Genomic DNA, 27,728 nt, shown 5'->3' with positions numbered 1-27,728 from the left:
GGAGGCAGCAAAGGCTCGAGGAGCCCAGCGCTCGCCACCGCGCCATGGAGCTGCACTCATGCGGCTGCGGAGCTGGTGGTGGAGGGAGGGACCCGCGCGGGGGGCGGGGGGGGGGCGAACGCGTCGGAAGCCAGAGAGCACCATGTCCCTGCGCTCCATCGGTCAGCGGGCGCGGGCCCACAGGATGGAGCCGCAGCACGTGCGCCCCATGCTTGGATCCCAGAGCCCAGCCTGGGAGGAACCGGTGAGTACCGCGCCCACGCCCGCGCCCACCCCTCCCGCTTGTCCTTGCTCCCCGCCTCCCCGTCCCGGCCATGTTCCATTCCGGAAGCGGTCCGGGATGAGGTCCCCAGCTGCTTCCCAGCCGGGACAGCGCTTCCTCCCGCGCCCTGGCTCCTCCTTGCTCGCCGCCCTAAGCGCCTTTGTCTGGTCGGCCTCTGGATCCAGAGAGGACCATTTCCGTGCTTCATTCTTTTCTCAGCTTTGCACTTTATTTCCTAGAGTGGCATGGAGGCCAGGGAAGTGGAGGGGGCTGGGTTGCGCGGTCAGCGGGTGCTGCCAGGAGGAGACGGGGGTTCACCTCTTGACCATGCGCTGGCAGTCACCTGGGCACGCAGGTTCCCGAGGAACTTGGCGTATATAAGTGGCTAAGGCATTTTATTAGTTCAGCACATATTCTTATCCAACACCTGTCGTGTTCTGAGATTGTTGGGCAAGCTGTTAACTCTCAGACAAGCGTTGTCCCCAAGAACCTTACTTTATAGCTGAAGGGTGACATCTATCCAAGTATGTGTCATAAAAAGTTCTCACGAGGGATTTTATTCAGAACTTTGTGTAATGACTACAATATTTAAGGATTTTTCAAATGCTTTATATAACTACATAAGAAAGTTGTGTTACCTGAACGACTAAAAGAGGAGTGTATTCAAGAGAAAGCAAGAATGTAGTAGAGGAAACACCTTTAAATGTAAAATTTTAATGTGTTCTTGGATTCGGTTAGCGAGAATTTTATTGAGGATTTTTGCATGGATATTCATAAGAGAAATTGGTCTGAAGTTCTCTATCTTTGTTGGATCTTTCTGTGGTTTAGGTATCAGAGTAATAGTGGCTTCATAAAATGAGTTGGGTAGAGTACCTTCTACTTCTATTTTGTGAAATAGTTTGTGCAGAATTGGAATTAGATCTTCTTTGAAGGTCTGATAGAACTCTGCACTAAACCCATCTGGTCCTGGGCTTTTTTTGGTTGGGAGACTATTAATAACTGCTTCTATTTCTTTAGGTGATATGGGACTGTTTAGATGGTCAACTTGATCCTGATTCAACTTTGGTACCTGGTATCTGTCCAGAAATTTGTCCATTTCGTCCAGGTTTTCCAGTTTTGTTGAGTATAGCCTTTTGTAGAAGGATCTGATGGTGTTTTGGATTTCTTCAGGATCTGTTGTTATGTCTCCCTTTTCATTTCTGATTTTGTTAATTAGGATTTTGTCCCTGTGCCCTTTAGTGAGTCTAGCTAAGGGTTTATCTATCTTGTTGATTTTCTCAAAGAACCAACTCCTCGTTTGGTTAATTCTTTGAATAGTTCTTCTTGTTTCCACTTGGTTGATTTCACCCCTGAGTTTGATTATTTCCTGCCGTCTACTCCTCTTGGGTGAATTTGCTTCCTTTTTTTCTAGGGCTTTTAGATGTGTTGTCAAGCTGCTAGTATGTGCTGTCTCCCGTTTCTTCTTGGAGGCACTCAGCGCTATGAGTTTCCCTCTTAGAAATGCTTTCATTGTGTCCCATAGGTTTGGGTACGTTGTGGCTTCATTTTCATTAAACTCTAAAAAGTCTTTAATTTCTTTCTTTATTCCTTCCTTGACCAAGGTATCATTGAGAAGAGTGTTATTCAGTTTCCACGTGAATGTTGGCTTTCCATTATTTATGTTGTTATTGAAGATCAGTCTTAGGCCATGGTGGTCTGATAGGATACATGGGACAATTTCAATATTTTTGTATCTATTGAGGCCTGTTTTGTGACCAATTATATGGTCAATTTTGGAGAAGGTCCCGTGAGGTGCTGAGAAGAAGGTATATCCTTTTGTTTTAGGATAAAATGTTCTGTAGATATCTGTCAGGTCCATTTGTTTCATAACTTCTGTTAGTTTCACTGTGTCCCTGTTTAGTTTCTGTTTCCACGATCTGTCCTTTGAAGAAAGTGGTGTGTTGAAGTCTCCCACTATTATTGTGTGAGGTGCAATGTATGCTTTGAGCTTTACTAAAGTGTCTCTAATGAATGTGGCTGCCCTTGCATTTGGTGCGTAGATATTCAGAATTGAGAGTTCCTCTTGGAGGATTTTACCTTTGATGAGTATGAAGTGTCCCTCCTTGTCTTTTTTGATAACTTTGGGTTGGAAGTCGATTTTATCCGATATTAAAATGGCTACTCCAGCTTGTTTCTTCAGTCCATTTGCTTGGAAAATTGTTTTCCAGCCTTTCACTCTGAGGTAGTGTCTGTCTTTTTCCCTGAGATGGGTTTCCTGTAAGCAGCAGAATGTTGGGTCCTGTTTGTGTAGCCAGTCTGTTAGTCTATGTCTTTTTATTGGGGAATTGAGTCCATTGATATTAAGAGATATTAAGGAAAAGTAATTGTTGCTCCCTTTTATTTTTGTTGTTAGAGTTGGCATTCTGTTCTTGTGGCTGTCTTCTTTTTGGTTTGTTGAATGATTACTTTCTTGGTTGTTCTAGGGCGTGATTTCCGTCCTTGTATTGCTTCTTTTCTGTTATTATCCTTTGAAGGGCTGGATTCATGGAAAGGTATTGTGTGAACTTGGTTTTGTCGTGGAATACTTTGGTTTCTCCATCTATGGTAATTGAGAGTTTGGCCGGGTATAGTAGCCTGGGCTGGCATTTGTGTTCTCTTAGTGTCTGTATAACATCTGTCCAGGCTCTTCTGGCTTTCATAGTCTCTGGTGAAAAGTCTGGTGTAATTCTGATAGGCCTTCCTTTATATGTTACTTGACCTTTCTCCCTTACTGCTTTTAATATTCTATCTTTATTTAGTGCATTTGTTGTTCTGATTATTATGTGTCGGGAGGAATTTCTTTTCTGGTCCAGTCTATTTGGAGTTCTGTATGCTTCTTGTATGATCATGGGCATCTCTTTTTTTATGTTTGGGAAGTTTTCTTCTATTATTTTGTTGAAGATATTAGCTGGCCCTTTAAGTTGAAAATCTTCATTCTCATCAATTCCTATTATCCGTAGGTTTGGTCTTCTCATTGTGTCCTGGATTACCTGGATGTTTTGAGTTAGGATCCTTTTGCATTTTGTATTTTCTTGGACTGTTGTGTCGATGTTCTCTATGGAATCTTCTGCACCTGAGATTCTCTCTTCCATTTCTTGTATTCTGTTGCTGATGCTCGCATCTATGGTTCCAGATCTCTTTCCTAGGGTTTCTATCTCCAGCGTTGCCTCGCTTTGGGTTTTCTTTATTGTGTCTACTTCCCCTTTTAGTTCTAGTATGGTTTTGTTCATTTCCATCACCTGTTTGGCTGTGTTTTCCTGCTTTTCTTTAAGAGCCTGTAACTCTTTAGCAGTGCTCTCCTGTAAATCTTTAAGTGACTTATGAAAGTCCTTCTTGATGTCCTCTATCATCATCATGAGAAATGTTTTTAAATCTGGGTCTAGATTTTCGGTTGTGTTGGGGTGCCCAGGACTAGGTGGGGTGGGAGTGCTGCGTTCTGATGATGGTGAGTGGTCTTGATTTCTGTTAGTAGGATTCTTACGTTTGCCTTTCGCCATCTGGTAATCTCTGAAGCTAGCTGTTTTAGTTGTCACTGTTAAGAGCTTGTTCTTCAGGTGACTCTGTTAGCCTCTATGAGCAGACCTGGAGGGTAGCACTCTCCTTAGTTTCAGTGGGCAGAGTATTCTCTGCAGGCAAGCTCTCTTCTTGCAAGGCAGGTACCCAGATATCTGGTGTTCGAACCAGACTCCTGGCAGAAGTTGTGTTCCACTCACTAGAGGTCTTAGGATCACGTGTGGAATCCTGTGTGGGCCCTTGCGGGTGTCAGGCGACTCAGCTGGCAAGGTAGCCGGGGCTCGAGTGGAGTGGAAGGGGTTTGTGCCCCAGATCAAGCCCGGGTAGCCTGCTTCCCTATGTACCGCAGTCTCAAGTTCCGCGCGATTGGATTGGGGCAGGCACTGTGGTCCACTCACCAGAGGTCTTAGGGTCCCGTGGGGAGTCCCGTGTGGACCCTTGCGGGTGTTGGGCAAGACTCTGCTGGCAAGGTAGCCCGGGGCTCGAGTCTCGAGTCGAGCGGAAGGGACTTGTGCCCCAGATCAGGCCCGGGTAGCCTGCTTCCCTATGTACCGCAGTCTCAAGTTCCGCGCGATTGGATTGGGGCAGGCACTGTGATCCACTCACCGGAGGTCTTAGGGTCCCGTGGGGAGTCCCGTGTGGACCCTTGCGGGTGTTGGGCAAGACTCTGCTGGCAAGGTAGCCCGGGGCTCGAGTCTCGAGTCGAGCGGAAGGGACTTGTGCCCCAGATCAGGCCCGGGTAGCCTGCGTCCCTATGTACCGCAGTCTCAAGTTCCGCGCGATTGGATTGGGGCAGGCACTGTGATCCACTCACCAGAGGTCTTAGGGTCCCGTGGGGAGTCCCGTGTGGACCCTTGCGGGTGTTGGGCAAGACTCTGCTGGCAAGGTAGCCCGGGGCTCGACATAGTACTTGAAGTATTAGCCAGAGCAATTCGACAACAAAAGGAGATCAAGGGGATACAAATTGGAAAAGAGGAAGTCAAAATATCACCTTTTGCAGATGATATGATAGTATATATAAGTGACCCTAAAAATTCTACCAGAGAACTCCTAAACCTGATAAACAGCTTCGGTGAAGTAGCTGGATATAAAATAAACTCAAACAAGTCAATGGCCTTTCTCTATACAAAGAATAAACAGGCTGAGAAAGAAATTAGGGAAACAACACCCTTCTCAATAGTCACAAATAATATAAAATATCTTGGCGTGACTCTAACTAAGGAGGTGAAAGATCTGTATGATAAAAACTTCAAATCTCTGAAGAAAGAAATTAAAGAAGATCTCAGAAGATGGAAAGATCTCCCATGCTCATGGATTGGCAGGATCAACATTGTAAAAATGGCTATCTTGCCAAAAGCAATCTACAGATTCAATGCAATCCCCATCAAAATTCCAACTCAATTCTTCAACGAATTGGAAGGAGCAATTTGCAAATTTGTCTGGAATAACAAAAAACCTAGGATAGCAAAAAGTCATCTCAAGGATAAAAGAACTTCTGGCGGAATCACCATGCCAGACCTAAAGCTTTACTACAGAGCAATTGTGATAAAAACTGCATGGTACTGGTATAGAGACAGACAAGTAGACCAATGGAATAGAATTGAAGATCCAGAAATGAACCCACACACCTATGGTCACTTGATCTTCGACAAGGGAGCTAAAACCATCCAGTGGAAGAAAGACAGCATTTTCAACAATTGGTGCTGGCACAACTGGTTGTTATCGTGTAGAAGAATGTGAATCGATCCATACTTATCTCCTTGTACTAAGGTCAAATCTAAGTGGATCAAGGAACTTCACATAAAACCAGAGACACTGAAACTTATAGAGGAGAAAGTGGGGAAAAGCCTTGAAGATATGGGCACAGGGGAAAAATTCCTGAACAAAACAGCAATGGCTTGTGCTGTAAGATCGAGAATCGACAAATGGGACCTAATGAAACTCCAAAGTTTCTGCAAGGCAAAAGACACCGTCAATAAGACAAAAAGACCACCAACAGATTGGGAAAGGATCTTTACCTATCCTAAATCAGATAGGGGACTAATATCCAACATATATAAAGAACTCAAGAAGGTGGACTTCAGAAAATCAAATAACCCCATTAAAAAATGGGGCTCAGAACTGAACAAAGAATTCTCACCTGAGGAATACCGAATGGCAGAGAAGCACTTGAAAAAATGTTCAACATCCTTAATCATCAGGGAAATGCAAATCAAAACAACCCTGAGATTCCACCTCACACCAGTCAGAATGGCTAAGATCAAAAATTCAGGTGACAGCAGATGCTGGCGAGGATGTGGAGAAAGAGGAACACTCCTCCATTGTTGGTGGGAGTGCAGGCTTGTACAACCACTCTGGAAATCAGTCTGGCGTTTCCTCAGAAAACTGGACATAGTACTACCGGAGGATCCAGCAATACCTCTCCTGGGCATATATCCAGAAGATGCCCCAACAGGTAAGAAGGACACATGCTCCACTATGTTCATAGCAGCCTTATTTATAATAGCCAGAAGCTGGAAAGAACCTAGATGCCCCTCAACAGAGGAATGGATACAGAAAATGTGGTAAATCTACACAATGGAGTACTACTCAGCTATTAAAAAGAATGAATTTATGAAATTCCTAGCCAAATGGATGGACCTGGAGGGCATCATCCTGAGTGAGGTAACACATTCACAAAGAAACTCACACAATATGTATTCACTGATAAGTGGATATTAGCCCCAAACCTAGGATACCCAAGATATAAGATATAATTTGCTAAACACATGAAACTCAAGGAGAATGAAGACTGAAGTGTGGACACTATGCCCCTCCTTAGATTTGGGAACAAAACACCCATGGAAGGAGTTACAGAGACGGAGTTTGGAGCTGAGATGAAAGGATGGACCATGTAGAGACTGCCATAGCCAGGGATCCACCCCATAATCAGCATCCAAACGCTGACACCATTGCATACACTAGCAAGATTTTATTGAAAGGACGCAGATGTAGCTGTCTCTTGTGAGACTATGCCGGGGCCCAGCAAACACAGAAGTGGATGCTCACAGTCAGCTAATGGATGGATCATAGGGCTCCCAATGGAGGAGCTAGAGAAAGTAGCCAAGGAGCTAAAGGGATCTGCAACCCTATAGGTGGAACAACATTATGAGCTAACCAGTACCCCGGAGCTCTTGACTCTAGCTGCATATATATCAAAAGATGGCCTAGTCGGCCATCACTGGAAAGAGAGGCCCATTGGACTTGCAAACTTTATATGCCCCAGTACAGGGGAATACCAGGGCCAAAAAGGGGGAGTGGGTGGGCAGGGGAGTGGGGGTGGGTGGATATGGGGGACTTTTGGTATAGCATTGGAAATGTAAATGAGTTAAATACCTAATAAAAAATGGAAAAAAAAATGTAAAATTTTCTGGCATGGGGTGCAATGGGGTTGACGATTTAATCTAAATATGTTTTGAAGGAACACTGGGTCCACCCGAATCTGTGTTGTTTATGTTTGGGACAGAGCATCACACTGTAGGACAGGCTGCTGTGGGATTTACCCGGTAGGCCAGGCAGGCCTGAAACTGCATGCCCTGGTCTTGCTTCAGCAGAGTACAAGGCATCATCAAATTCCCCAAAATCAGAGTCTTTAACTTTGATTCAGGGATCTCAAGAATCTGAATGAAGTGAGTTCTGGTTTCCTTCAGAATGAATCGATATGACCGCCATGCGGTAAGCTATACTTAGAACATTAATTGCTAGTCTATATATATTTTAAGAAGCCACACTGTCTGTCTGTCTGTCTAACACACACACACACAGACACACACAGACACACCGACACACAGAGAGAGAGGGGGGAGCGAGAGCGAGAGAGTAAGAGAGAGAGAGAGATATCAGATCTAAGCAGTAGAATCACAGCTTTTTGAAGCCCCAACTCTGTGTGCACAGAGACTCTCATTTTCAAGCTTTGTGTGTGTCCCCTCCCCCAAGCTTCCTAGTAGGTGGCACAGAACAAGCAGCTGGTACATGCTCTGGCAACCACAACTAGAGACCCAGCTCCATGCCTTTCCCACCAAGATATATTTATCCTCTGAGCCAAAATAAATCCATACTCTCTTAAAACAAAATGAAAGAACAACAAAGAAAGCAAACCTGTTTTCACTGGGATTCCAGTTCTGAGTTGGTTTTTCAAAAACTTTCTTAAAATTTAAATATAGGGTATTTAATATTTTACCATACAAACTTGACTAAATGGGATTACTGTGTTATCATGGCATGTGGCAACATGTATGCAAGAATTTGCTCTCTCTCTCTCTCTCTCTCTCTCTCTCTCTTCCCCTCTCTCCCATCTATGATGTATTTTTCAGTGAACACAGTTTGAGTTTCAAGAAGATTGGATCTTGTAACAAAGGGTATATTTTAATGTTTGAAGCTATATGTGATCATATTGACTAACAGCACACATGTGGTCCAGGCTTCATAAGAGAATGACAGTAAAAGAGCCATTAGCTAGAATCCAAGTACCTTCTGCCCTGCTTTCTATTAGAGGTAGGGACCAAAGAAAATGTTGGGACACAAGTTGAAGTAGGGGAGAGAAAGGAGGTGATGGGAATGCCTGGCCTGGTTCTGCCTGCCTTTAATTTCAGCACTTGGGAGTACTCAGAGACAAGTAGATATCTGTGAGTTCAAGGCCCTGCAGGCTCTTCCTGGGTGTGCTTCCAAGCATCAGTACTTGAGGCAGGTGTTCCTTCTGCATCCATATTCATCCTAATCTGAATTTTCAGGAGTATTTTATTTCACATTTAGATGAATAGGGGAATTTTGAGAAAGAAATGAAACATTCCTGGGGAAATTTTTGAAAATAAACAATCAGTTCCCCATGGGGGAATTAGTAATGAGTTTCCAACCAATCTAATGGAGGTCTTTGGAAGGAGGAGGTACTGAAAGGATTCCCTTCAGTGTTAGGAGTGGCTCCTGGAAAGTGCAGCATGAATTGTGAGGAGAGCTAGTTAGCATGGTTGCAGTGTCAGCTCCCCATGACATCAGCAGTTCCTTCCCTAGACATTCTTTTGTATCCTGGAGAGGCCTGGCATGGTTTGAGATGTCACCTGTGTTGTGGCAACACCAACTGCTCTTGGACCACTTTATGCACTGTCTTTCCTAATCATCCATAGATATGTTGGCCAGAGGAAGGATGCTACTTAGGAGAAAGAATGGACACAAGTGAGAGGAAGAAAGATGACCCTTGACCCTCAGACCAAAGCATCAAGAAATAAATGGTCCTTGAAAATGCGCCACCATAAGTATTGGTCAGAAGATGGGAAAATTCCTGAAGGAGACCACAGTCTGTTTCTGGGTCTTCAGGAATTGGGACTCAGTAGTTAGTCTCTCTTTCCCAGAGAGACTTCTGGCCTTCCCTGCTTGTCATGGATCCTGAATTTGTCAATGATTACAGGACATTAGTTTGTCCCAGATCAATGAAGTTTTAAGGCCAAAGCTGTTGTCCTGGGAGTTTCAGGCTTCTGCTCTTACAGGGGAAATGGGTTTGAATGGGACAAAAGTGAAAGCAGCAGCAGGCAGAGGACTGTGAGTGAGATGTCAGCACCTCAGGGCTGGGCATCACTGTCCTTTACCCCAGGGACTCCATTAGGTGAACTGTCTGTCCAGCTCTCCTAAGAAGGAAAGAAATTGGCTTCCCAGGGAAGACCTTTCATTTCTCAGATGTCACAGAAGAACGTCTCTGAACAGTGTTCCCTAAAAGTTGCCCACATAGGTAGCAGGTGTGGGTATCAGTTTGTTCTCTAGTCTAGCCACTGGACTGTCAAAATAGTGAGCCAGAGTAGAGACTGGTGCTTTCTTGCCAACTCTGGGCACACTGGGCTCTCACGCAGCTGACTTGGTGAGTCTGGGAACGCGTTGTGCTCTTGCACTGTTTTTCCATCCATAGTCTTGTTTCTAGAGTGACCTGACAGGAGATATGGGCATCTCCACACCATCTTGGTGCTTGTGGGCTATGATAATTTTCTGATGGTTTCTATACCACAAGCTTATGGACAGTACTGCCTAATTAAATCATACGTAGCTATGAATAAGCCTGAGGATCCTGTCCTTGGTCACATGATGCATGTGCTAATGAAGCAAAAGAGGAATGACTGGGTCACATGCATTCCTGTTTTGTCAGATGTCTGTATAGGACTCAGTGTTCTGTCAATGCTCTGTGCCTTGACAGTATGCATATTCACTTGTGTTCATCTACCCATAGGGGCTCCTGGTGTACCATCATCATCCCCAACACTCCTGTTCAGAAGATGGGTGAGGAAAGTGGAAAGTCTAACCAGTCAGCCGATGACCAGTGGGAAAAATGAGCTACAAGATCACCTGATCTTCATCAGTGAGAAAGCTTTGCACAAGAGGTATTTTTCATTCTGTCAAACATCATGGTCAATTTCTTGGGTCTATGGTATGGCCTACAATTTATTCTTATTAAATTTTATGGTACTTGGAGACTGTAACTCCAGGGTGTCACTGTGCCCAACCTTTTCTCGCTAAACGTTCTCACAGGCTGAACTTGAAGTCAGAGCAGGAGTGAGCTGCGGACATAGGGTATTCTATTTTTTTTATATGAAAATGAAAGCCTACAACTGAGGGATTGAAGAGGATGTGATGTCTCAGCATGTATTGATAGAAGCACTGACATGTGACCGTTTGAGTGAGATATTAGTTGCTGTGAGGTTTTGATTGATTGTTTGCTTGCTTGAGTTCGTTGTTTGTTTGTTTGCAAAGCTTTGTAATTGTCTGGCAGGTGTTGCTTGCTGAAGCTTGCTATATCACCAGGAAAGCTTGGTCCCATTTGGTCCATCCTGATACATGATGGAAGGTCTTGGGCTCATTAATACTCTTCTCAGATTTTGGGTCTTATAAACAGAATGTCCTCTGCATTTCCTCTGGATTCTATTTCAATTGTACTTTCTCATTCTCCCTGCAAACACACGCTGATTCTGTGTGCATGCATGTGTGAGTGTGTGTGACTCTCTCTATATTCTGGTCATAAGGGTATGTGGTAGGACCTGAGGAATTGCCTGCCTTACAGTCTGCTGACAATGCCAATGCTTAGGACTGGAAACCATACTTCAAGCAACAATGCACTTGCATTATGTGTTCAACTTGATGAAATATTTGAGTTCTGTGGTGAATTCACCATGACCTCCTCATTCTGGGTAATTCTCCCTGAAATGTGGATTATATAGTTTGGCCAAATTCATAGAACTAGGCCAAAGATCAAGAGTCCTTGTTCTGAAAGAAAAAAAAAAGGAGAAATGTCCTCATAGTTTCTGTATACCCACACCTGTGCCATAAACTACTGAGAGTTTAGAGACCTCGTCTGTCCCTCCAGTCCTATGCGGGAGCTCAAACAACCAGAACTCTAACCACCTGGACACCCAGCCTCTGGAGACCTTTGGACAAGATAGCAAGATTAATAAGCTTAGATGATCCTAGTACATAGGAGGTAGAAGGTAACATACTGTGAGCTTGGATAGTTCAGAATCCATCCTGGATTCAGGTGACCCTTGAAGCCTGTGTTCTTGGGACTCTTTGCTCTTGGGGCCAGGCCCAACCACAGATCAAATCCTTACTATGAAAAATTGAAAGTGGAGACTAAGCAGGTAATGTTGGACCTGCAGAGCTTACAGAATGTGTACACTGAGGCCTCAGAGACATTTGAATTCCTGGCAAAGAGAAAGGCTGCTATAGGTAACTGTCTGTCTTGCTTGGGAGCACATGAGCTGTAGAATTGCCATCTCTGCTTTTGATCCTGCACAGGAGACTCTCGAGCTCTGGTTCTTGCTTTCTGCCACTTCACACAGGAGCCTTTAGATTTTTCTGTTGTAAACCTGTGGGTTGAAACACTTTTTGGGGTAAAAAAAAAAAGGTCAAAGGACCCTTTCACAGAGGTTGTGTATCAGACAATCCTTTATCTCAGACACTTCTATTATGGCTTATAACAGTACAAAAATTATAGTACCCAAGTAGCAATGAAAATAATCTTAAGTTTGGGAGGTCACTGCATTAAAGCATCCACAGCATTTGGTAAATTGAGAAACCCTGGTCTTGACAGAAGAACTATTTGTATCATGTGAGGTCTTCTTGACCCCCGGGGCTGAGTCAGGATCTGTAGAGAGCTAGTTACCAGCAGACACATATATAGCAAGTATTCCCCTTGTTTCTCCTTTCCAATTCATAGTGCCTTTGCCCATTCCTTCGTGATGTTTCTCCATTAGGATGGACAGGTAGGGACAACTGTAGTCCACTTCTTCTTTTTAGGAAACATGGATCCCTCTTAGTGTTGGGACTTTTGGAAGTAGCATGAGTGTTTCTGGAATTTGCTGTTCTCTAATTTTTGCTTTCTGAGTGCAGCTCACCTAGATGTCCTGAGTTCTTATCTAGGTCTTCCTGAGAACCAGGGTCTGGTGGGGTTGATGGTGTTTCTTATAAGTTAATAGGAAAAGGATAGCAGGGGCTTTGTATGCATTGGGTGTTTGCAGAAACCTGCAGAGCCACCTTCTGATGGAACTGAATCAGCTGAAGAAGAAGGTAGACATTCTGAGGAGGTACAGGAATAAGAAAGTGCTGGAAGATGAGGCACTGGTGCTGCAGTACTTGTGGGACTTAAAGGGGCTCCATAAGGACCAATAGGAAGAGGCCAGTGACTTCCAGAGTCAGGAACAACAGGTAGAGACAGGCAGCTTTGTCAGGCTAATGGTTAGCTCCATCTGCCCTTGTAACTTCTAGACGAGCTCATCCACCTACCTGTGCTTTCATCCATTATCTTACTCATCCACACAGCAATCTAAGTACATACCTCATGACAGCCAATTGTTCAGGTCTATGTCCAAGCACAAATATTTCTGGGGAATGACCTTCTTGTGAGAAAGTGGATTATCAGCAAGCAAATCCACCTCTGCTTAATACTTCAGCCCAAAGATGAGTACAGTTCAATAATACACCACACACCTACAGGGTTCAGTGCACAGAGCTTTAAGTGAGTGAAGTCAGGGCTTGTGGCTTATTTGCTTGGCATCAGTCATATAATTCACATGTGAGAAGCAGCTTGCAAGGGTGGGGGGAATCCCTTTGCAAATGCCAAATGAGCAGTTCTTGATGTCATCTTTTTTGGGGTGACATGTGGCATTTCTCATCTTTGCTGTCTACATTTCAAGACAATCTTTTTAATCTGCCCAGGACAGACTCACACTGACTGAACTCTGACTAGCAGAGTGTTAGCCATGTTTTTTGTCAATGAGGCTGGAGTATTCTCCTTTTCTGTAGATTGCATTCTCCTGTTGACTGGATGACTATGGATGTGGGTAGGGATTCTGACAAGCTAGGGACATGGTGTCAGAGATTTAAGATTGCAAGAGGAAATTTTATGCAACCACTTCAGCATAGTCTGGCCAATCAAAGCATGCTCACCATAGCAATTGTATCTTCCACCGTTTGTTTAGCATAGTGTAAGATACCGCTGAAATTGCTGGTATGCTATAACTAAACGAATGTGTTCTTGCAGCACGAGGTGCTTTTTTTTTTGGTATTTTGCTCTCATTTACATACTCTGTGTGTGGTGGATAGGCTGCGGATATGTGTGTTTTTGTGTGTGTGTATATTTTCTTTTTTGTATAGTATAGGCATGTGGTATTTTTTTTCATGCACTTTTTCATGCATTTTCTTCATTTTCTAGAAGATCTCATTGGGTTTCATTTTCAGCCTCTGTCTTGAAATACTGTTTGCTCTTTCCCCCAGAAGCTCGCTGCTTTGCTTGCCTGGCTGATCATCAACCACTGGTATCCTTTGTAAACACTTGCATTTTTATTCCAGTGTGTGCATGCTTTTTGATACCCCTCCACTAAGAACACATTCTCTAATTATCAAAAACAGGATAGTCTGGAGCAAAGGCTATAGTACTGCTGAGCAGAAGGACCTGGTCATGCAGAAGAAGAACAAGCAATAAAAAAAAGAAAATCTGGTCTTGCTTGGTTGTCTCTCAGATGAAGTAGGAACAAAGCCTGGGAGGATCCTGTGGAGTGACTTTTGTGGGCTTCTTTCTGCTCATGGACAACCTGATGGTCACAGCCAGAAAGAGAACACATCAGAGTTTACATGGATCTAGTCTTCAGGACCTTCTGTCCAGGAAACAATATGTTTGATACTCAGTGAGTGTCTTCCTCCATTCCAAACTCTCTGATATGTTATGAGCTTGCTGTTTTTGAACACACAGAGATCCTCCTGTTTATAACTTTTAAGTGATGGGATTTAAAGGAGTGCATAGCCATCGTTGGAAGAAACTACACTTTTATTGAGAAATACTGCCTGTAGACCTGAGATTGCCACCCTTGAACCCGGGTCTCTGCAGTTTCTGCCTATTTCTAGTGAATAGTGTTCTCTGGATAGAGAAGATTTAGGAGGTAGCTGGATGAACCCAGGCAGAGCCTCTGCTGCAGGGATGCCTAGAGCACTTCAGAGGAGTGTTCTGTAACAGAGTCCCATAAGAGCCAGCATACAGCATCCAGAGCTAGTCCTAAGTCTAACACATCATAATGAAAGTCATTTTTAAACAAACAGGATCACTTTCCCTCCCAGGTCCTTCCCTCCCTCCCTAACATGGTAGGGGGCAGTTGGTGTGGGGAGAGGGAAACCTGATCTGGTATTGGTAGAGGGAAAATGATTGAAGTCCTGATGTCTGGCAGAAAGAATGTAAACAGGCAACCTCAGGAAACTGGACCCCCAGAATGCACCAGAGGCAGTGTCTTTTGCTTTGCAATTTTGTGAGGTCCCATTTGTCGATTCTCGATCTTACAGCACAAGCCATTGCTGTTCTATTCAGGAACTTTTTCCTTGTGCCCATATCTTTGAGGCTTTTCCCCACTTTCTCCTCTATAAGTTTCAGTGTCTCTGGTTTTATGTAGAGTACTTTGATCCACTTAGACTTGAGTCTTGTTTAAGGAGATAAGAATGGATCAATTTGCATTCTTCTACATAACTGCCAGTTGTGGCAGCACCATTTGGTGAAAATGCTGTCTTTTTCCCACTGAATGGTTTTAGCTCCCTTGTCAAAGATCAAGTGACCATAGGTGTATGGATTCATTACTGGGTCTTCAATTCTTTTCCATTGATCTACCTGTCTGTTGCTGTACCAGTACCATGCAGTTTTTAGCACAATTGCTCTGTACTACAGCTTGAGTTCAGGCATGGTGATTCCCCCAGAGGTTCTTTTATTGTTGGGAATAGTTTTTGCTATCTTAGGTTTTTTTTTTTTTTTATTATTCCAGATGAATTTGCAAATTGCATTTTCTAACTCAGTGAAGAATTGAGTTGGAAGTTTGAATCTGTAGATTGCTTTCATCAGGATAGCCATTTTGACTATATTAATCCTGCCAACCCATGAGCATGGGGGATCTTTCCATCTTCTGTGTTCTTCTTCAATTTCTTTCTTCACAGACTTGAAGTTCTTATCATACAGATCTTTCACTTCCTTAGTTAGAGTCACGCCAAGGTATTTTATATTGCTTGTGACTCTTGTGAATGGTGTTGTTTCCCTAATTTCTTTCTTAGCCCGTTTATCCTGTGTGTAGAGAAAGGGCATTCATTTGTTTGAGTTAATTTTATATCCAGCTACTGCACTGAAGCTGTTTATCAGGATTAGGAGTTCTCTGGTGGAATTATTAGGGTCACTTATACATACTATCATATCATCTGCAAATAGTGATAGTTTGACTTCTTCCTTTCCAATTTGTATCCCCTCGATCTTCCTTTGTTGTCGAATTGCTCTGGCTAGGACTTCAAGTACTATATTGAATAGGTAGGGAGAAAGTGGGCATCCTTGTCTAGTTCCTGATTTTAGTGAGATTGCTTCCAGCTTCTCTCCATTTAGTTTGATGGTGGTTTTCTGTAGATTGCTTTTGTCATGTTTAGGTATGGGCCTTGAATTCCTGATCTTTCCAAGACATTTATCATGAATGGGTATTGGATTTTGTCAAATGCTTTCTCAGCATCTAATGAGATAATCATGCGTTTTTTTTCTTTGATTTGGTTTATATTGTGAATTACGCTGATGGATTTGTGTATATTAAACCATCCCTGCATCCCTGGGATCCAGCCTACTTGGTCATGATGGATGATTGTCTTGATGTGTTCTTGGATTCGGTTTGTGAGGATTTTATTAAGTATTTTTGCATCCATGGTCATAAGAGAAATTGGTCTGAAGTTCTCTTTCTTTCTTGGATCTTTGTGTGGTTTAGGTATCAGAGTAATTGTGGCTTCATAGAAAGAATTGGGTAGAGTGCCTTCTGTTTCTATTTTGTGGAATAGTTTGAGGAGAGTTGGAATCAGGTCTTCTTTGAAGGTCTGCTAGAACTTTGCACTAAACCCGTCAGGTCCTGGACTTTTTGGGGCTGGGAGACTATTGATGACTGCTTCTATTTCTTTAGGGAAATGAGAGTGTTTACATCGTTAATCTGATTCTGATTTAACTTTGGTATCTGGTATCTGTCTAGGAAGTTGTTTATTTCATACAGGTTTTCAGTTTTCCTGAGTATAGCCTTTTGTAGTAGGATCTGATGATGTTTTGGATTTCCTCAGGTTCTGTTGTTATGTTATAAAGAACTCAAGTAGATAACCTTCATAAGAGCTAAGAACACAATCTAAAAATGAGGTAGAGAACTAAACACAACATTCACAACAACGCATCTTGAATGGCTGAGAAGCACTGAAGAAGTGTGCAAAGTCCTTTTTTTTCAGGTAAATGAATACCAAAATGACCCTGAGGTGGTGTCCAGCGTTATACTTTCCAGTGAAGAATGCTAAGATCAAAAAAACTCATGTGAAAGCATATGTTGGTGAGAATTTGAAGAAAGAGGAACATTCTTCCATTTCTGGTGGGACTGCAAAGTGCTATGGCAACTCTGGAAATCAAAATGGAGTTCCTCAGAAATTTTCAGATAGATCTACCTGAGAGCCAAGGACCGACCTTACTGGTGCATGGCCTGCTACTTTCAGTTTTCACTTGATGGCTTGTTACTCAGATTTTCTTATTGGGCTATGACTTTGCATTGTCTTTCTGATTCTCAAGCAGTTCTCTGTTCTTACACATTGTTTTGAGGTACCTCTAGCCACTGGGACTTATTTATACCTTCAAATCCCTCTAAATTGGGGGACTTCTAATACTTGGAGAAGCTGAGTGACAAAAGCAAAGTATGTTGAGCCCTTTGGTGTCCAGTGCACACGAATCTATGGGAGTTTAGATATGCTAATCCTCTAGAACATTCTTTAGGAAAGCAGCAGTATGCTCTCAGGTCCCTGTGTGACCTCAGTTACCTTTGCCAGCTTTGTGGGCTTCTCTACTGCTGGTCTGAGAACAATTGGAAACTCCTGGAATAGATGTCTCATATCTCATTTCCTTTGTCCTTGTTAGTATACTGATGGGATTCAGTTTGATGGAAATATACTCTCAAGAATAATTAATAAAACCAGTGCTTCTTACGGACCATCAGGATGAAGTACCAAGTTCAAGGACAGTTCTGCAAGAACTGCTCAAAGACAGCCAAGTGGAACAACAAGAAAGCCAAGCAGAAGTCATTCATTCCCAGCACCCTCAGCACCTTTCTCCAGGACAGGGTCACTCAGCTTTGGTAGAAGAAGGGATGACCTGAGATAGCTGCCACATATTCCCACAGAAAAGAAGCAGCCAGCAATATTGGGGAAAGAATATAGGTGTCAGGGGGCAGAAAGCAGAGTGTAAAGTGAATAAATAAAAAGATATCAATAAAAAATATTTAATTATTTAAAAAAATTGGACAGAATGTATTGTTCTAGTAACTCTAGTGTGTATACACAGGCAATAACTTTAACACCCAGAGAGAATAGATGTTGTAAAGTAGGGTGCCTTTGGTATTGACATAAACTAGGAACATAGCAAAGATAAATAAAAAAGAAAGATGTTTGTCCCATAGATCCATTATTCTCCTCAAGTCTAAGTGTTTGTGCTCACTTTTACCAGAACTCTGGAAACCTCTGTTAATCCAGGTCTCAGGGCTCATCCAAAGTACGGTCCTGAACTGGCTGTGGCCAAGGGTTCCTGTGTTGTTGGCTGACCTCTGCCTCAGGCTTCAGAGGAACTGGAGGGGCAGTGTTGGCCTTCAGGTGGCAGCCATTCCAGGTCCCCTACCATACCAGATAGCGAGTCTTCCACAGATGCCTGACATCTCAAAAATAGAAGCTTGGGTATTTCAAAGATTGGGATGCCACTCTACAGTCATGATGAGTTGATTACGTGAGACCATACAAGTTAACTAATGTCTGTATGACTGTTCTCTTTATTTGAAAGTGAGTAATGAGATCATCTCAGGAGTGGTTGCTAAGAATAAAATCACTGATTAACATAAATGATAGGACTGTACAGAGCATGGGCTTAATATTCTGGGTCCAGTGCAAATAGCTGGGAGAGTTCAAAACAAAACCAATAAAAGCAACAGGAATACAAACAACAACAATTGTTTAAAACCCTTTTGAGTGCTGAGATTACTGGCATGTACCAACTGTGGCTAACTTTTTTTTGTTTTTATAATTAACAACCAAACATACAAACAAACAAACATCCCTATTCCAATTCCAGCAGTTTGCATCAGAGAGAGCTGTGTGACACTGCATGCTGCTTCCTTTCCTCAGATAGCTCAGGTCGTCAGTCCTATACCAGGTCAGCTGGACCTAAGACAGTGTAGTTGAACTACTTGCTGTCACGACATGATTCTACAACAATCCTTTTCTTGATAAAATTGAGCCTCTATAGAGTAAGCCCCATGTTGTTGGAACCAGGACCCTTTAGGCCAGCAAACACACAAGCCACCCTTAGTGAAAGAGAAAAGGAAAAATCACATTGGAAAAAAATATGCGCCCTAATTGTAAGAAAAAGCACTCATCTTTGAAGCCATCACCTATCTCCCCCTGATTTTTGAGCTCTGCATATTGATATTGTGTGGCTCAAGAAGGTAGTGAAATTCAGATGTTTTCTGAAAGAAGATATACATGATTTTTCACTCTTAAATCTGTGAGGTTAGGGGGCACAGGTTCAGCAAAGCCAGCATAAGAACACAAAAGCCAGAGATGATAATGCCAAAGGGACAGCATCCTGACCTTATAGACACATTAAAATTGAGGTTTCATCTCAATTCAGGTCATTGCACTCCCAGCCCTACCTTCTGAGTATTATATTTGCTGTGAGTACAGTATGACGTTACAACCTGCAACACCCTCATTTCTCAACTTAGCAATTCTGGAAGACAGATATTGGAGAAGTAATTGCTATGAGGCTACAATGCAGTAATGTACAGTCCAGGATGACCACTACTCTCTGTTGCCCACTTAAATTGTCTGGATGTATTTGAGAATGGGAGCATGTGCAGGATAATGTTTTGAAGAAGGGACAGCAAGTTAACCATTTATATTTGCCCTGTAGATGATTCCGTATGTTCAAAAGAGTAGGGAGTTTTCTTTGTAAAAGATAGGGTTGTAAACCAGAGATTTTGTGAAACTCATGTATATATACATATATATATATATGAAAAAATGCCCTCTGTCAAGGAATACACCGTTAGAAAATATGGTCCATGTTTTGTACAATTAAACCTATAGGAGAAAGATATTTGCCTCTGTGAGACAGGAAAACCCTGGGAAATTGGAGTGTATGTCACATGAATTGACACAGCTGGTATATTTACTGTTGTGAAACATCTACTACATCCACAGTCCCTAGAGATTTGGGTGCTAACAAAATCTCTTAAGCATGTCAGAGTCCTAACCAACGTTCCCCCTCAAAAGCACATGACATCTAATGAAGCAGTAGAATTCTCCAGCTTTGGAAGGAGAAGTTGCCAAAGGGGATCCCACGGGTCCAAGAGAGGCTCCAGGAGAGGCTCCCCAGAAAAGGACCAAGCTGGGCAGAACTAGTTAACAGGTAGGTCATGGCAGTTGCTAGTGACATCATCAGTAATGCCTTCCTTGGAGAATCTCTTGTATCTAGGATAGAACTAGAATCTTCTGTGTTGTCACCTGTGTTGTGGTGACAGCAACTGCCTGTGGTTCATCCCTTCTGTTTGCTCTGGGTTCACCAGCAGGAATGTTTTCCTGGCTGCTCAGGCTATTTCAGAAAGAGAATGGCGATGAAGGAGAGACCAGACCAACAGAGAAGGAAGAGGGAATCCTTTCTCATGAAAAAGGAAGAAGGAAATGGTTATGGAGAAGGCACAGTGAGTCCTGGGCAGAGTTGGGGAACTTCCTGGTAGAGGTAGGCTTGAGCTGGGCCTTCCAGGAGTAGGTCTTACAAGCTGAAGCCTTGGACTTTGTCAATGTCAGAAAAAGAGTCAAGAATTTCTGATGATTAGTTTGACAGAGCCAGGAATTGACAAACCTGCAGCTACTTTGCTGGGAGCTATTTAATTTCATTTTGAGTGGCAAAAAATGTCAGGAGTGGGCACTATGAGAATAACAGTGTGTCCTTTCATGGAAGGGAGTTGAAGCACTTCATCTTCCAGATTACTGTAGGTAACTTGAGTCTCTGATGAAAAGAACAGAGAAGGATGCTCCCCTGGTCATGTCATGTGGTGAGGACTCAGACACATTGGATTTGAAGACACTCGATTAATTAGTGCTTGATAGTGCTAAGCACTATGAACTTCAGGATTTCCCTGCGTCCCATCTGATATGACCTGACAATGTTCCCCATATCTTTATGTCTGAGGCAGCTTATACATTTCAAGGCAACCGGGCCTGTAACAGGGAGTGTGGCATATGTCTGACAATGGTGGTTAGGAAGAGGAACATAGCTTAGCAAACCAGCTGGAAGATAGCTTTTCTGCTCTTTTAGGAATTCACTGTCTTTATCTTTTCTCTCCCTCCATCTTCTTCTTGGGACTCAGAATGGTCTCCCCTGCCCCTGGGCCATCAAGTATGCAAATTCTTTTGTGTTTACCTATCTGCAGGGTCTGCTAGAAATACTTCAACCCAAAATTCCAAAATGACCAAGAAGAGATCAAAAATAAATGAACTAGAAGAACTGAAATTGGATATGAGGAAGATCAGCAATGACATGGAGGAAATGTGTGGAATCCTGAACCTTTACATGTATGAGGATTTGAACTACAGGTAGGAATTATGCCCAGTACCCTGTTGACTGTATTGTGCCATCTGTTAACCCAATTTCCTTCCATGAATGGAGTGCGTCATCTCCCATCATTCAATTAAGTAGCCCTGACAGGTGTTTAATTGTTGGATAAACAAGGTGCTGTGTGTTTATTATCATCTTCTTTTGTACTTGACCTTGGGGTTTTTGCATTCTGATTGTTGCTGTGAACAGCTAGAATGTCCTGCTCACACTTACTGTCTCTCAGTGTGTGAATGCAATGCCTGCAGGCTTCAAGGCTTTACTCTGATATTGTTCATTATATTCTGAGAGATGGCACCTGTCTGGATTTATTTGGCATTCTAATTGTGTCTGTGTGTGTGAACATAGTTGCGTGTGTTTTGTTCAGGACTGGGGCTCTGGGACCTTTGATGGGGTCTGAGGAATTGTGTGATGCACAGTTTGCAGGTCCTGTTAGTGTTGAGTCCATAGAGGTCCAAAGTGATCACCAGGGAAGTTTGCTCCTGGTGTTTCCTTGTTGTCACACAGGAATCTCCTGGAGGAGATGTGATAAAGCCTTTCTCCTGTAAATACTAGTTGTGTCCTCTGGGAATTCACATAACAACAGAAACCAAGAAATGAGAATCCCTGCCTTAAAAATAAGAGGAAAGACATTACAGATATCTACTGGACCCTTGCCTGTGGCACAGTGTAGTGTAAAATTGTCATAGAAGTACTCTATTCCTACATGCTTGCCCGGGAAGCCCTTGAAGGTCAGCTAGCTCCATTTGGTCTCCTGGCTCTGCTGTCCTCTGCCCAGGATAGTAAGTTTAATTAGCACCTAGGGGACCCAGTTTGAATGAGCCAGGATGTGGCATGCACTTGGCTTGGGTAGTACATGATATAGCCTGTTTGCACATGATTATTGATTCCTTAATTCAGCATATTATTTGCTTCTTGGGCCATGCCACAGGATGAACACTGAATTCAACATCATTAAATCACAACATGAGAAGACAATGTTGGATATGAATAAAATGATCCAGTCCATAATTGGTTCCATGCAGTACTCCAAGGAACTGATAGAAGATAACTATTCCTACAGGTGAGTCAGTGACACAAATGAGACCCCCAGAACTAGGCAGGGAATGCTTCTGTCCTTTTAGGACTTTGAACAAAAGCAAGGGTTCTGGTTTTATGCTATCTGTTTTTATCCAGGAACCCTGCCCTGAGGCAAGGGTCTTGGATTTGTATCTCTTGGACACAGGTGTCCTAAGTGTGAAGAGTGTCCAAGACCCTCCAATCTTTATTCTTCCAAATTCAAGATCCTCTACATAGAAAACTTTTCCACCATGCTGGGAATATCCAGGAACCCTGAACCTCTGGGTTTCTGACCACAGATTAAAAGATCTAGGATTCCCAACAAAAATGTAAAGATTGCACACCTGTTTGGTCGTCTCACCTCTCTCAGAGGGGCTAAGCCCTCTCCCTGCTGAAGGTTTTATGGTACCACAGACCTATAATCAACCATGAGGAACATTTCCTCTTCTGTCATGTATATGGTGTACTCTTGGTGTCAGGGTTTTTAGAAGTTTGTTGAGTCCTGTGGAATATGGCTGGTATCTTGATATGACCTGCCTCTGTTTGGTGCTGCTATGTAACTGTGGACTCTTCTGGGGGCTGTCTGGGAATCAGGGCCCTTGCAGGGATCATAGGACTTGTAGGAGTGGCAAGCCAATGGAATCTGGCTGGGAATCACCAATTTTTCTTTGTGGATCAGCATTAAGGAGGACCACCTCCTCCGTGAGTGCACTCAACTCAACGAAAACGTAAGGATATTACTGAATGAGAACAGAAGGCTGCTGGTGGAGCAGGCTGGCCATAAGTGTCCTGTGGGGAAGAAAAGAGGTTCTGTGAGGAGGCCAGCAAGAACATCTGTGTCCCAAGTGCCAAGGAACAGCAGGTAGGATGATGCGTATCAGAGGCAGATTGCCCTCATGTCTAAACATAAACATAGACAATCAAATGTAATAGTCCACCAACTTCTCCAGGCACTCACCTATGTCTCCTCCAAGTGTTTGTTTATGTGATCATCTACAGGGCTCTCTGTGGAGGTAGCCTGGTTCAAGAAACTGCATATATGGCATGCAAATGTTCCTGCTCTGCTATAATCACTAAGGGAGATAGGTTGATTAGACATCACAACACTATATGCCTTAAGTTTGAAGGGTGCTGTGTTGGAGCCCTTCTTGAGAATAGCAAGAGCTTTGAGGGAAGAAGTAAAGGCCTGTAGCTCATTTGCTTTACAGGGAACTTGTGAGATTCTAGGTAGGAAATAGTTTGCAGGGATGACAGCCTAGTTTAATTGACAAATAAGTGGATTTCATTACTGTCTTTTGGCGGCTTTTCTATTCCCCCCTTTTCTGCTCTATCTCAAAATGGTCTCTTCAGGCTTTATATATCTTGGTTCACACTGAGAGAGCCTGAGTAGCAGCTTGTCAGTTTAATTTTTCTTTGAGTTCTGTTGAAGTGGTCATTCCTGGGCCTTAGATTCTGGAGTTGGCTGGATGACCAGAGATGATAGAAAGGCTTCACACAGGCTCAGGTTTGGTGTGTGATTTCTGAGGCTTCATGAAAAAATTTCTTAATATATGCCCCCAAATTGGACCATTGTTAGATGTTTCCCTCCCCCCTCCCCCCTCCCCCCAGACAGGGTTTCTCTGTTCACACTGGCTCTCCTGGAACTCACTCTGTATATCCTGCTGGCCTCAAACTCAGAAATCTGCCTGCCTCTGCCTCCCAATTGCTGGGATTAAAGGAGTGCTTTTTATTCCTCTAAAATTATCGCAGAGTCCTTGGGTCTCCCTTGAAATATTACCTCTGCAAAGTCTGAATTATCTTGGTCCTGAACCATAACAGATACCTCATTGTTTTCTGCTCAGTTATGATTTCATGTGAATAAGTCTGTGTGTGCTTGTGTGTGTGTCTGTGACTGTGTGTCTGTGTGTTTCTTTTTGTGTATGCATGGTTTTTCCGACCTGTGTCTCTATCAGCCTCAGTGGGGGCTGAGAGAAATGAGGACCTTCAGACAGTTCTGGTTGTATAAAACTGGTTATGTCTGTTAGAAGCCATGTTCAGAAAGTGGAAAAGAAGTCCACTTTGACCCAGTGCTTCCAGAACAAGGAGGAGTTATCCACAGAGTCTAGGGTGCTCAGGGTTGTAGTGGTCCTCAGAGCATCCCTGAAGGAGAAGCTATCCTGATGTCCATCTGCTGAAGGATGAAAAGGCCCTGTGTGGTACAGCCCTTCCATGAACTCAGTGTGAGATAATCCATGCAAGCTTTTGTCCTTCAACTAGTCAGCCTTATCCTACTCAAAATAGCCCTGACACAGTCACATTCTGGGGAGAAAACGTTTCTTTTGGATCCTGGTTGTAGACAGTTCCTATTACTTTGGGCTCATGCCTTTGGACACCAAGTCAGTTAGGTGATGGAAAAGGGAGATCCTATTGGAAGAAATTGTTTACTTTAGGACAAGTCTGAAACAGGGAACAAGAACAAGAGCCTGGTCCACCACCAACATGTGAGCCTAGGCTGGGAAACAAACCTATTCTACACAGCCTTGGGAACTTGCTGAGCCAGATTGGATAATAGGACAAGAACCCTGATTCCCAGACCGGTTTATGAGTGGAAAGCATATCACTGACTGCGCTGCCTATATGCTATGTCCACTAAGTACCTTTCCCATTCAAGATTTGTTTTTTTATTCCTGCAAAGTATCCTGGGAGATTTTTATATTTGTATTAACCACGAAACTAAAAAGGTCACTGCAAAACAATATGCTTGTATTGCATAAACACAAATATTATGTGTGTTTGAGAGTGTGCCCTGCAATAGTCATAGATGTACAGGGGTGTTGTTCTGTTTCTTCATGACCATCACTTTTAAGGTTCATTGCCCAGCCTTGGGAATATTTTTATTTAGCACACTCTTGCAGATTCTAGGAACCATGAATTACCCATGGGTATTGTGTTGTATGGTGTCTCTGGTTATTTGCAGATAGAAGATTGACAAGAGGAACCCTGTGAGGTTCCTGACTGGAGAAATAATCATAGCCTTCACTTCAGTTCAGGGCATGCTCCCACCCCATAAGGAATCCACATGGTTTCTAGGTAGCACACATCTCTCTTGAACTCACATTCAAACATTGCTACAATGTTATTACTCAATATAATGTACCCGCACAACTGGGGAAATGTGGTGTTTTTTAGAACTCCAGTATAATGTGTAGTTGACAGTTCAGTTTCTAGCAGTTTTTTTTTCCATTTTTTATTAGGTATTTAGCTCATTTACATTTCCAATGCTATACCAAAAGTCCCCCATATCCACCCACCCCCACTCCCCTGCCCACCCACTCCCCCTTTTTGGCCCTGGTGTTCCCCTGTACTGGGGCATATAAAGTTTGCAAGTCCAATGGGCCTCTCTTTCCAGTGATGGCCAACTAGGCCATCTTTTGATATATATGCAGCTAGAGTCAAGAGCTCCGGGGTACTGGTTAGTTCATAATGTTGTTCCACGTATAGGGTTGCAGATCCCTTTAGCTCCTTGGCTACTTTCTCTAGCTCCTCCATTGGGAGCCCTATGATCCATCCATTAGCTGACTGTGAGCATCCACTTCTGTGTTTGCTAGGCCCCGGCATAGTCTCACAAGAGACAGCTACATCTGGGTCCTTTCAATAAAATCTTGCTAGTGTATGCAATGGTGTCAGCGTTTGGATGCTGATTATGGGGTGGATCCCTGGATATGGCAGTCTCTACATGGTCCATCCTTTCATCTCAGCTCCAAACTTTGTCTCTGTAACTCCTTCCATGGGTGTTTTGTTCCCAAATCTAAGGAGGGGCATAGTGTTCACACTTCAGTCTTCATTCTTCTTGAGTTTCATGTGTTTAGGACACATGCTCCACTATGTTCATAGCAGCCTTATTTATAATAGCCAGAAGCTGGAAAGAACCTAGATGCCCCTCAACAGAGGAATGAATAAAGAAAATGTGGTACATCTACACAATGGAGTACTACTCAGCTATTAAAAAGAATAAATTTATGAAATTCCTAGCCAAATGGATGGACCTGGAGGGCATCATCCTCAGTGAGGTAACACATCCACAAAGAAACTCACACAATATGTACTCACTGATAAGTGGATATTAGGCCCAAACCTAGGATACCCAAGATATAAAATATAATTTGCTAAACACATGAAATTCTAGCAGTTTTTAATAGGTGAGAAACAATTCCAAGCTCAGGTGCTCTATGGCACTTGGGATGCACGTTATGATCTTAGCTGATAGGACATGTTGGTTTGTCCAGCTGAATAGAGCTGTTCTGGGAGAGACAGCTCAATTTACAAATGCTTAACTGGCCTTTGTTTCTTTCTTCCCTAAGTGTGATATAGTCCAGCAGAAAGCAGAACATGGCACAGACCACGACATGATCTCCCTCAAAGAGAAGTGCTGGAGGAAGAGCACTGAGTGTGCACAGGAAATACACCACTGTTGCCTCTCATCCCTAATAACCATGGCTGTAATGGGCTGTATGCTCCTCTTTTATTTTGTTTCTTTGGTATGAACAGGCCTTAATTTCATCTAGCCTCTGGCCCAGGAAGAGTGCACATTTAAAGGGACTCAGAGAAATGCTGAGACACATCAAGAGCTGCTGGGCATCCAGGAAGATTCTGAGAGTTTATATTTATCTTTTCCTGATGGGTCATCATCAATAATTACATGGAGATCAGTCAACAAAATTGTAAAACCTTGGATCCAAGTCTACAACATGTGTTCTGCTTTGACTTGGGAGGCCATATCCTTCAGACCCACACTCCAAAAGGAGAGTGTTGCTTAAATTTCTCCTGCAAAGTTTGTTACCTCCAGGAACTACTTTTCTACTAAGTTGCCAAGGACAGCCACAGGCTGTAAGTCTGTGCTACAAAATGAGCAGACTAAGAATTTTGCTTTGCACAATTTTTGTGGTTTGATTTTGGTTTGAGTTTTGATTAGTTTAGTTATTTGTTTTTTCTTGTTTTCATTCAAAGTTTTGTTATTTATTGGTTATTTATTGTTCTTTTAATTAATTTGATATTTTGATAAGGTTATACACAGTACATATTGACTGTCAGCTTTCAGTTACAATTGAGTACATTGCATTTTTTCTTATGACTAACACAGTGATCTCCAACTCTTCACTCTAAGAGCCTTGTTATTTCAGTTGTGATCATGAAATCCCACAGATATCAGACCCAGATGGATCTCTGCACTCTTCATGGGACTTGGGCTCCATAGTTTCTTCTGAGCCGGACTTAACTACAAAGTCCTTCATACATTCAGTATGGAGAGTTTTTCTAACTGTCTGTATAGGAACTTAATGATGGAAAACTTACCCATGCTGCATCGTTGCTGTCAAATATTTAGCTACTGTGAAAATCCTGTGGATTATGGTGTTGAACGCATTAATGGCAAATACATCAGTATTTCTGTAATAGCTCTCATTAAATCAAAGCATAGTCTAAGGGAATAAAAAGCTGTCAGAAAACACAGCAGTGTATGCTTCTGCGTTCCTTCAAATATACAATCACTGGTAATTGCAAGTGGTTTCTGTGGGGGTCCTTCAATGTTCATTTTATTACTTTATGATTCACCTGTGTCTGCCAAAAAACATCACTCAAAAACAATGAAGATTGTAATTAGGTATCATCCTATAAAATCCTAACAAATGCCTTTTTTATTTGATA

At 42.9% G+C, this 27,728-nt stretch overlaps 1 protein-coding gene across 1 annotated transcript; it reads left to right on the top strand.

The window, feature by feature from the left end:
• Positions 1 to 210: 210 nt before the first annotated feature.
• On the top strand, positions 211 to 27,714 carry Gm3411 (predicted gene 3411). Its single transcript, NM_001270812.1, has 6 exons — positions 211 to 244; positions 10,041 to 10,191; positions 20,806 to 20,968; positions 21,919 to 22,050; positions 22,726 to 22,908; positions 26,387 to 27,714. The coding sequence occupies exons 3-6, from the start codon at positions 20,841 to 20,843 to the stop codon at positions 26,394 to 26,396; spliced, it is 453 nt and encodes a 150-aa protein (NP_001257741.1). The 5' UTR covers positions 211 to 244; positions 10,041 to 10,191; positions 20,806 to 20,840; the 3' UTR covers positions 26,397 to 27,714.
• Positions 27,715 to 27,728: the final 14 nt, after the last annotated feature.

Source organism: Mus musculus, chromosome 14, assembly GCF_000001635.26.
Source record: "Mus musculus strain C57BL/6J chromosome 14, GRCm38.p6 C57BL/6J".
Lineage (NCBI taxonomy): Eukaryota > Metazoa > Chordata > Mammalia > Rodentia > Muridae > Mus > Mus musculus.
The sequence above is the reverse complement of the archived record's forward strand: the minus strand, read 5'-3'. Positions and strand labels throughout refer to the sequence as shown.

Bases quoted from the DNA above. Each gene is read 5' to 3' on its own strand.
- Gm3411 (NM_001270812.1), top strand. From the start codon at position 20,841: ATGACCAAGAAGAGATCAAAAATAAATGAACTAGAAGAACTGAAATTG. The intron at 20,969-21,918 runs GTAGGAATTATG...GCCATGCCACAG, and splicing joins TATGAGGATTTGAACTACAG to GATGAACACTGAATTCAACA. The intron at 22,051-22,725 runs GTGAGTCAGTGA...TTTGTGGATCAG, and splicing joins GAAGATAACTATTCCTACAG to CATTAAGGAGGACCACCTCC.